The sequence below is a fragment of the Diplotaxodon limnothrissa genome, linkage group LG13, assembly GCF_057381915.1.
Source record: "Diplotaxodon limnothrissa isolate DT_005_m linkage group LG13, D_limnothrissa_male_GT1.1, whole genome shotgun sequence".
In the NCBI taxonomy this organism is placed as follows: Eukaryota; Metazoa; Chordata; class Actinopteri; order Cichliformes; family Cichlidae; genus Diplotaxodon; species Diplotaxodon limnothrissa.
In genome coordinates, this window is record NC_140608.1 from 14,547,629 (window position 1) to 14,558,533 (window position 10,905).

At 39.1% G+C, this 10,905-nt stretch overlaps 1 protein-coding gene across 2 annotated transcripts; it reads left to right on the forward strand.

The window, feature by feature from the left end:
• The first annotated feature begins 3,044 nt into the window (after positions 1 to 3,044).
• ubtd1a (ubiquitin domain containing 1a) lies at positions 3,045 to 9,351 on the forward strand. 2 transcript variants are annotated; one of them, XM_085369301.1, is made up of 5 exons: positions 3,045 to 3,096; positions 3,444 to 3,530; positions 7,920 to 8,147; positions 8,623 to 8,808; positions 8,927 to 9,351. In XM_085369301.1, exons 1-5 carry the CDS (start codon positions 3,045 to 3,047, stop codon positions 9,139 to 9,141), a joined length of 768 nt encoding a protein of 255 aa, XP_085225427.1. In that variant the 3' UTR covers positions 9,142 to 9,351. The 2 variants fall into 2 exon arrangements, with proteins under 2 accessions (XP_085225427.1, XP_085225428.1); XM_085369302.1 differs by lacking the exons at positions 3,045 to 3,096; positions 3,444 to 3,530 and adding an exon at positions 4,903 to 4,975.
• Positions 9,352 to 10,905: the final 1,554 nt, after the last annotated feature.

Sequence of the window (10,905 nt, forward strand, 5' to 3'; positions counted from 1 at the left end):
TTTACCAGTCTTTTCTCTGTCAACCTACTTGATCGGGTTTGCTTAAAGGATTCCTGCTTGGTGGCTACACCTAAGTGAAAGGATTTACGTCAATCTCCGATACCTCAAAAAACTTGCTGTTGCATTGCTCTTGCTTCTGCAGTCTGTATTGCTCAACAAGGCAATGTGTCACAGTTTGTTCTGTACTGGGTTTTACTTAGTCTTACGAACTGGTTTTACTTGACTCTGAGCATGAATTCGATAGTTTTATAAGCCAAATATACTGACTGAACTGTTAAATAATTTTTTTTAAGCAAACCATCTCAGCTTCGACCTGAGCTGTTTTTTATTTAAAGGAAAAAAAGAAGAAGTAGCAGAAGAAAAACACTAAGGTCATGGACACATCGGGTTTATCTCGGCACCTCCGCCTGTCTTGTTTGCACACCCTAGTGTGATATTATCATTTGATTTGAACACTCACGGGGAATTGCAGTACCATTATGATGTTATTTATCGGAATTTTGTACGTATTAAGTTAATCTTTACAACATTAAATAAATTCTACATTGTTAATATTGTGTTTTTAAGGGGTACTGTCACTGTTTTATAACACTATACAGTAAATACTTAGCTGTGGATATATATCAACATACATGTCAGCAATATATTCAGAGGTTTTTTTGTGGGGGTTTTTTTTTTTGCCTTTTGTATGTTTTGCTTTAGGGTCACTTCCTAACTGCAGCTCTGGGGTTATGTCACAGTGTTACGCAGAGGGATGCAGCGTGAAGGGGTGGATTATTTGGAAATGCTGGCACACCCGCCCACTCACTGAAACACACACAAACACACCTGTCAATACACAGTCTCCCAGCAGATGTCAGCATTTAACACGTGAAATATGGGCTTTGGACTCTTCATTGTTTAAAAGATCTGAATAATTGATAGTAAAGAGAAAGAAAAATCTTTTTTTAAAATTATTATTATTTATTTATTTCTGTAACAAGTGATAATGTGAACTGCTGCGAGAAATTACTGAGCTAGATTTATGATGGCTGTGGGCCGAGCTTAGCATTGCATGTATGGTACAAATTAGTTGTGGGCAGTTTTGACAGATGCATATGCAACCAAATGTGTTTTTGTGAAGGTCAAAACAAGGTGAGGGAGATCGCGAGATGAGTGGCTTACATAATCTTTTAGCCCTCAGAGAACTGGATGCTCAATTCTATGTACTCAGTATTCAGGAATTATATGTCATGCCACTGTGGGAGACTGAACCTTGTCCAAAACAAAACACTGATGCATCTCACCTCATCAGACACGTCAGGTTATTTATATTATGTGTTTCTTTTTTTACACTTTCTTGTGTACACTCTAAATGAACTAACGGATAAGCTGTGCTTTTTGTGCCAGGACTAAACTTGGCATGGATTACCATGTGCCTAGACAAGGATACAGCATAATCGTGACTTTTTGGGCATAGGAACACTAGACAGCCACCTATGGTGTCACCAGCTGGTGAGGTGCAAAAATGGAGTAAAAGCTATTTTTTCATTGCTCCTGATTAACTTTTAAAAGCTATAGCTTGTAAACACTGCTCATCATGAAATAAACCACTGATATAGACAGGAGACTACAAACTATAGGAAACTCTGGAGCAGGCTGACATTTTTAAAGCTTTTGTGACCTCTGTGATTCACTTGGGCGCACTGCTAAGAAAAACAGGTTGGGGATGTTGTCTGCAAATGTTAGCTCACAACACAATAACTTGTAACAGAGATGCCTTTATATTTGTGCAGGTGTGTCCTACAGGTGTGGGTTGATGGGAGTCAGTTGGTTGTAGAATGATGTTCACGCCCTGAAACTGTCACTGATGTCCTCGTATAGCAAATTTAGATATTTCAATGTGGACAGTCTGTGTGCTGTCACCTAAATATAGGAAAAAAAAAATAATAAAAAAAATAAGATGCTTGCGAGAGGTCTACACACAACTGTCTGTGAGTGGTTCATTTTAAAATTCAATTCAATTTTATTTACACAGCGCCAAATCACAACAACAGTCCCCGATTATAAAAGTTAGAAAACGCAAGAATGTTACACACATTTACACATTTTATGCATTCATCCATAGTTATTCATAACTACTAATTACTCACAACACAAATACAGGATTAGTCAGGATTTAACATATTCACAGTTTGTGGACACCTTAGTCAGATGAGCTGTCCCACACTGATTTAGTGTTTCACACTTTGTTAGGCAACATGTTACTCAGATTCAGTGTTGTGGAGGGGAGCACCCACCCACCAAAATAGACCGAACAGGCTGTAAATTTCAGAAGCTTGATTAGTTTTTCTTCGGAAACTTTGTTGAAATAGCATATTTGTATGTGACAGATTGTGCACTTTCATGTAGTTGAAACTGTAGATAGATGAGTAACAGTTGTGCCGGTGGTGTTTTTCTTGAATTAACTAAAACTGCAGTTGTTTGTAGTAGAAATGTCACGTTTTATGGAGACCACAGTATAGCATCAATTAACCTAAGAATGATAAATAAAACTTCCGCCATTCATTTCAGAATAAAACCCCAGTTGAAAAATGTAACAATATATTGTGCAATAACCCAATAAATTCATTTTAAAGGTTTTGTCTTTGACAGGACTTATTTTAGAGACATTTTCCTGTCGTTTCAAACTCTAAATGGTGGTTAAAAGACGGCTAAATTATGTTTCAGCCATCCTATTATCCCGAAGGAGCGGTTTAGCAGTTTCCTGTCTTGTTCTGACGCGACCGCTCTAAGTTACGCATGCGTACAGACTGCAAGTCTTTAATTCTGGATCAGTGTGGACGGATTGTGTTGGTAGGCTGTGTACACTATGATTTGGAGGAAATGTGGATACTGATCGCATATTTTTGGAGAAACGGCTGAGATTTACTAAAGGCTCTGCAGAGGCCACCTGGACACATCGCCTCTGCACAGACACACTGGGTCTGTGCCTGTCCTCCTACTTGGCTGATTACCTCTTCTGCTGATCGTCGCGTGAGGCTCTAACTTCACCTGAAGTTCGGATGTGGCAGGCAAACTGCAGACGAATGCATAATCTAGCAGGCTGGATTTCCGGTATGTAAAATAAATATATGCATTGATTTGGATTCATTTAAAAAAATGTAAGAGTGCAAAAACACAACTCTGGACGCGTGCGTGGGCAATAATCAGCTGGCATTAGCTTCAGGCGCGTGTCCCCGTCAGCTGGCGGTACACGTGACGTAAACACATCAGCTCGTCTGACCTCATAAGAACAAGGCGTGCTGAGCTGTCATTCCCTGATGGTGCTTTTCATATAAGGCACTTAATTTCACATCATTACCAACAGTTTATTTATGTGACATTATTGCACGTTCATTTCAAAGCGTTTATATTCGAAAATATGTAAAATATGACAGATTTCTCCTTGATCTGAAATGTAGGGACAGTGATGGGAGGCTGTGTGGGGAGGAGTAGGATGGATGGACAAGGGAGTGCCCGAAACTCGACAAGGAGCAAAAAACGCGGAGGTAAGAAGCTGGACATTGGCTTCGCAGATGTTGAAATAAGTGCAGCTTCATACTTAGGACATCATGTCCGCAAAGCACAAACCAGCAATGGCTTTCTCTACATCTTTGCTGACTTGCAGTTTGTGGTGATGTAACTCTTGAGCTTGAGTGACCCTTCTAATATTCCTCCTTGACCAGCACTTTTGTATTAAATTATTATTTTCCAATATTACCATCGCGGTAGGGAGATTACTGTATAGTGATGTATTTAAGCACATCAGTTAAACACTACATAATAATGGGACTTACTGTCATTGAATTCAACCAATACAACGAGACACTTTCTGCATTTTTATTTACACTACATATACATTCATGTAGCACCTGCCAGATGGGCTGTAAGATAAAGCCTCAGGGTTTCAGGTGTTGCATCCTAGCTACACCTTTGTTATTCTGAATACTTATAGTTTCAGGTGTTAAATGTGTCGTGGCTTAGTCATGTGTCTAATCTGGGTTTAAGGACCTGGCCTGATAGGACAGATTATATAAACACTGTTCAATCCATTCACAGAGCCTGTGTGCTGTGTGCTGCGCTAGACTGCCATTCATTATGCATTGAGCAGCAGCAGGAGCCTCAACAGAGAGTTTTTCAATCAGAGATTGACCTACTTGGTACATGATGTGCTTTATGTGCAAAACACATTCATATGCAGAAGGAAATACATTACCTGCAAGACAGGCATGACCTCTTAGACATTTCGATCACCATCATAAGCTCAGACCTCACAGTTTGGTGAAATTCAATGAACTGCCTCATTGTCAGTTGTGAGAAAGTAGCATCGTATTTCTATAATTATCACAGCCTTAGAAAAGAAAAAGAATCGCCTGTTCAGGACATTTCCTCGAAGTAGACATTGGCTTTCCTTTGAATCAGACTGTAATTGTCTGACAACGGTTTATTGTGTGCTAATAGGTTTAGCACTTTGCCTCTGAGTATTTTTATCCCAGCTCTAAATAGAGCTGATAGGATTAGGGCTCTTGTGTAAAGACGCCACCTTCTGCCAAGGACACTCAACTTGCTCTCCTCCTATATTCTACCTGTTTCCATGAATTGATTCAAAGTTATTTTGGGGTTGTGGTGTGTTTGTTAGTAGAAGGGGATAAAAGTGGTGGGGGTCATTTTTCAGCAACTGGGGAAATGTAACAATGATTAGCAGAGCTGTGATTCTTAGTCTGCGCAGCTTGGTGAACTAGATCAGGCATTTGTTTCTTCAAGCTGGTCCGACCGAGCGGAGACTGTCCTCTTCCTCGGGATCGTTCACTGTAGCTCATCGTTAAGGATTTTTGATGTACAGCAGTTTGGCGCATATCAAACCTCAGCGACAGAAGAGCAATGGGAGTACCAAACTCAAGGGAATACAATTACTATCAGGTTCCAAATTCCCCTTTGAAGATTTTGCTTAAAAGTAAGTATAGATTTTTGTCAGGGGTGGAAAAAGTTACTCTGGGTGCAATAAAATGCCCCAGAGGGGTATGTGTTATAGTCTTTACTAATGTTTTTGCTGTTATAATCCCATTATGTAGTGGTAATTGGTAAATTAGCATTTGAAGCGCAGCTGAAAAACTGATTTACAATAACAAATGAAAATCAAATTGTATCTTCAGTGCTGCCTTTGACTTTAATACTTTCATGATGATCCATTAAAGCCTGCTTTAATGGATCATCATTTTATTAGTTAAAACATTTAAGGTGTAAAAGCTGCAAAGCTTTTGCACCTTAAGTGTATCTTAAATGTATGAAGACTTTGTTGATCATTTTTTTACTTGCACAGATGTTGACATATCTGACTTTGTGTATTTTTCTATTATCTATTATACAGTTATTATGAACTTAGTTTTACATGCACATTTTACAGTAGGTAGATACAACACTGCTCACAGATCCTGCTTATAGTGGTTGTTTAAAATGATATATAAAATCATACTGCATAAGCAGCAGGTCTACATTAGACCTTTTAATCTCATTCCTGTTATTGCAGAGATTTACTTGTACCATTCTTTTTTTTCTTTTCTTTTTTTACTTCCACCTGCACATTTTAGCTCAGGAAAGTCAAACTTGCTCACTCGCTTCAGTTTAAAGTGCTAATCTTTCCAGGGAGCTAGTCTTACAGCTAAAGGACATGCTGTCAAATCTGATCTCCCTCTATGCAAACACTAACACTGACAAACTGAGTACAGCAGCGAGGTGGATGAAACATTTTTATATTTTGTAGGTCGTCATCACGAAGCACTGATTGCATCTGCTTCAATCTAGTAAACACAACCAAAGCAAAAATGCTTGTACATACTGTTATGTAACAAAATGTACAACCAGGAAATAAAATCTGGCATGTTTTGTTCTGCACTCTCATTCTGAAAGTCTTAGACTTGCACAATCCCAAAACTGTCACTGTGTATTTTCCCATGTCTACTGGCAGGGTCACTTGTTAGGATTCCAGACAAACAATCTAATTTGCATTTGTTTGGCTGGCATGTTAATTTAGTTTTGCATGTGTGCCTGGCTGCATAATCAACATTACACGGGCTAAAAATAAATGTTTTTGTAAGAGAAGTAAAAGCAAAGAATATAATAAAGCTGCAAACACTGGAACAGGGTGGCATCATTTTATATAGCTGTCTCTAGATTTTAGGGGTATTCTGCTCATGGGTTTAGAAGTGTGGGACAGTTCCAGTTTGCACGTCATTTTTAATGCATAAAGTGTAAATTATAAATAATATAAATGTCGTACTTCTGCGTGAAAGCTCAGGCTGAAAGTTTGATATAAATGAACTTGCAAAGCTTTAACATTCTGATGTGCTCAGGCTGGACATGTCTGTTTAATTCAATCCTAAGGGTAATGTGGGAGGAATATAAATCACATGAGACAGAATAAAGTAAACAACTTAAATGTAAAAAATTTTAATGAGTAAAAAACAGTAATAAATGGCAGAATAACTTAATAAGCAGTTCAAAAGAATACATTTAATATAACCATATGTGCTCATTTTGTTATCGGTCTTTAGGATTAAGGTGTCTATGTACAAATTTAATTCAACCAGACAAATTTTGGGGGAATTCACCAACTGAAATTAGCAAATTTGTCATATAACTCAAAACATAATTTTACATTGGAATTTAGTAACAATGTTTTGAGGCCTCTTGTACTGTGTGGTCAGTGTTATAATATTTCAGCTGGTTTCTAGATCAGTGCTACAGAAGATGTCTTTAATATCTATGTCTATTGGGATATGTATCATTGCTAAATGTTATTTAAGATTTTATAAAGGCTTCCTTTGATCTTGTTGGAAAATCAGGTTTGAAAGGGACAAAACCACGCTTTGCAGCAGTTTGTAAACACTCCGTAATTCGATAAAGTGACAGTGTAATTGAGTTGTAGTGGCTTTGTGTTTGTATTTATGCGTGCGTGCAGTGGCAGATCTGTGTCTGTTGGCTGCCTTTCATTGGCTAAAGGGTTGTCATCTTTCTATCCAATGCCTTAAGGGATAGGCACAGATAAATCCTGTTATGTGGGACCTGCTTACTGCCTATAATCCACTGGTGTTTGCTTGTGAGTGAGCGCCTGTCCGTGCGCATGTGTGTATTACTGGCCACTGCAGTAATCCACAGCACTATAAATAATCACTTTGATTTTCCTTTCTCTGTGAAGCAAATTGACTTTTTGGTACACCAGTACTGCAGCTATACACCAATAGCTAGCAAAGAAACACCTGCAGTAGGTGTACAAAATACTGCTGCTGGAGCTCTGATTTAAAGAAAACGAAAGAACAAGACCAAAAAAAAGCGCATTTTGGTTACTGGCTATAGTCAGCCTATGCAGAAACTGCTAAATATCACAGATAGTGACTGTGGTGTGTGTGTGTGTGTACAAGGTATTAAGATGAGCTTTTTGTCCCTTTTTGTGTTTACATGACTCAAACCAAGAACATTTAATGCATTCAGTGCATTTATACCTACATTCTTTTAAGGACACTTCACATCAGAGTAAAACAAAAATATTTCCTGACCTTGGCTGTCTGATGTAATAGTACAGAGCTCAGGCGTTTTTTTGGAGCAGTGATGTCCTTATCCACTTTAGTAGACATCGACGTAATAAGTAGTTTACTACCAGATACCTGGATTCGCACCATGTAATCTCTTTATTATGTAATTAGAATAAATTAGCAACAAAGTTTTTTTTCTTTGTTTGTTTGTTGTTTTACTTTTTATAAACTAGAAGTTGTTTTCAAAAGCGTAGCCCGGATTATTTCTGCGTCACAGTCTCTTGGTCATTTCTTAGAGCAGTCTGTAAAATTAGATTAAACACCTCTCTTTCTTTTTTTTTTTTTACCCCTCCCTCTCTTTTTGTTAAGGACGCAATGAGCCTCTAAAGAAAGAGCGTCCAAAATGGAAGAGTGAGTACCCGATGACTGAGGGCCAGCTCAGGAGCAAGAGGGATGAATTTTGGGATACAGCTCCGGCCTTTGATGGACGCAAGGAAATCTGGGACGCACTCAGAGCAGCAGCCCTGGCTGCAGAGTGCAATGACCTGGAGCTAGCGCAGGCTATCGTGGATGGTGCCTGCATTACATTACCACATGGTATGCAAACACACATACACAAAATCCCCTTTGAGATATGAAAGCATAATTTGGCTATAAATTATACGCTGTAAGTGGACTAGACCTCCCATTGTAAATGCAGAGCTCACTGTAATCATTTGTAAAAGTCAAAGAACAGTTTGCTGAATCCCATCAACTGTGCAGAGATTACTGTTGTAGTAGTTACATAATAGTCGCAGTACTGCATGACCACTGTGAGTGGTCTGATGCACTGAAAGCCCTGGTGGTGTTAGCTGGAAAAAAAAGCAGTCCTCACATAGTCTTCTCACATGCTCATCTGCTTTTAACTGCTACTAATGGAAGAAAAGTGATGCTCAGACAGGATTTCTTAACAGTTGAAATGAGGGGACATGTGTAGCTCAAGGTTAAAGTTGTGTATGTTGTGGAGAGGGATAAGGGTTTTTTTTTTGGTTTTTTTAACTGGTTGTTTATCTGGGTTATTTCTCTTCTGCAGGCTCTCTCACAGAGTGTTACGATGAGCTGGGCAACCGCTATCAGCTCCCAGCGTACACTTTAGCCCCGCCTGTCAACCTCATCACTGAAACATCCAGCGACAGCAAGGTTTCCGAATCGACGCAAAAACAATCTCAGCCCTCTCCGAGCAGAGAAGAGTTCCAGCTACGGGTGCGATTATCAACTGGTAAGACTTGGAATTATGCATCTGTATATCTCTAAAAATCACGTTATGCATGGATTGTTGGAAATGAGATTTTTTTACCTGGATAAAAAGATCTGTGTCAACTCTACTTCTCCCTTAGGAAAGGATGTGCGTCTCACAGCCAGCATGGCAGACACCATCGCTGAGCTAAAGAAGTTACTAGAAGAACAGGAAGAAATTGATGTGTCCCGCCAGAGGTGGTTCTTTTCTGGGAAGCTTCTGACCGACAAGACTCGCCTGCAAGATACTAAAATCCAAAAGGAATTTGTCGTCCAAGTGATTGTCAATATAAATCCCTCAGTCATAACTAACTGAGGCAAATAAAGCAAGGTGAAGAAAAGATCATGAATGTGCCAGAGGTGGGCTGCTGGAACAGGAGTTGGTGACATTACTGTCCAGTTAATTCTGCGGTGGAATTTTGTGTACATTTTTATATAAAAATATATTGCTTTTTGTATTGCTCCTTTTTCTATTTTTCCTTTTTCCAAATGGGGAAAAAAGCACTGAAACACTTTAGGTGAAAAGTAGAGCCCTAAGATGCACATCCCAGTGTCCGTCTATTTGTGAAGCCATGAACTCACAGCTTTGTTGTTTACATGGGTTTCCCTTCTTGTCATGTTTGTTTGTTCTGGTGCTTATGAATAAATTAAATATGGTTCACCTCAGAATCTAGACAAAAATCTTTCTTTCTAACTCTTTTACTTTCATCTGTTTAGGTAGTAGAAACGTTCACTGTATGTTGTTTGCTCATGTGCACACTGTTTTCATTTCACTACTGTACATTCATGGTAAAGACAGGGAATGTAATGAAGGCACCTTTTTTAAAGGGAATAAGAGATGACCAGACTTGCTTTTTTAATTTTATCACTATGAACAAGAAGGTGTAGTTTGATGTACAAATATGATGCTCACTGTACTTGAATAACTTAATAAATATTATAAATTTAAAGTTGTTCTTTTCATTTATTTATTGGCACCAAGATCTGCAATTGGAACTGGATGTTCCCAATAAGGGTTGGACCCCCTTTTGCTGATGAAAATCTCTCAGTTAACTCACTGTCACTGTGGTCATAATATGGTTAACAATACTGAGGTAGGCGCTGACATTTAAATGATGCTCAGTTGGTGCTAAGGGGCCCAAAGTGTGCCAAGAAAATAACCCCCACATCATTACACGACCAGCAGCAGCCTGAATCATTGATACAAGGCAGGATGGATCCATGCTTTTGTGTTGTTTACGCTAAATTCTGGCCCTACCACTTGAATAACACAGTAGCAACCGAGACTCATCAAACCATGCAGCATTTCTATAATCTTTGATCGTGCAACTTTGGTAAGCCCGTGTGACTGTTCTTGCATCGCAGGATTGTCACCAGCTGGTCTTCTGCTGTTGTAGCCCATCTCTATGTTGTGCCTTCAGAGATGCTCTTCTGCATACATTATCTGAGTTATGTTACCTTCATGTCCTCCATTCTCCCTTGATCTCTGGCATCAACAAGACATTTTTGCTCACTAGATTTTCTTTTTTTCAGGCCATCATCTGTAAGAGAGATGTTTGTGTGAGGAAAATCCCAGCAGATCAGCAGTTTCTGAAATACTCATTCCAGCCTATCTGACACCAAGAACCACACCACCTTCAAAGTCAATTAAATCTCCTTTCATCCCCTTTCTGATGCTTGGTTTAAACTTCAGCAGGTCATCATGACCATGTCTACATGCCTAAATACACTGAGTTGCTGCCATGTGATTGGCTGATAAGATGTTTGTGATAAAGCAGTTGAAAATGTGTACCTAAAATGGCAGACGGGTGTAATGACTGGCTGTATTTTTGTATCATCGTTCTTTTTATATGGTTTTATATGCCACACCTGACAAAGCTATACTTAAATTAAGGTCACGGGTTTCCTTTATCTGCAGAAGAGGTCATATCTCTCTTTAGACGATGGCAGTCAGGGTAGTTGCAGTCATGGACCGTAGGCTCGTGTTATTCACGCTGTCTGTGGTGGACAGCGCCATCTTCAGGAAACATAACTTGTGACACGTGAGCAAAGCTGTGACGTAGTTTGGTAGGCGACAGAA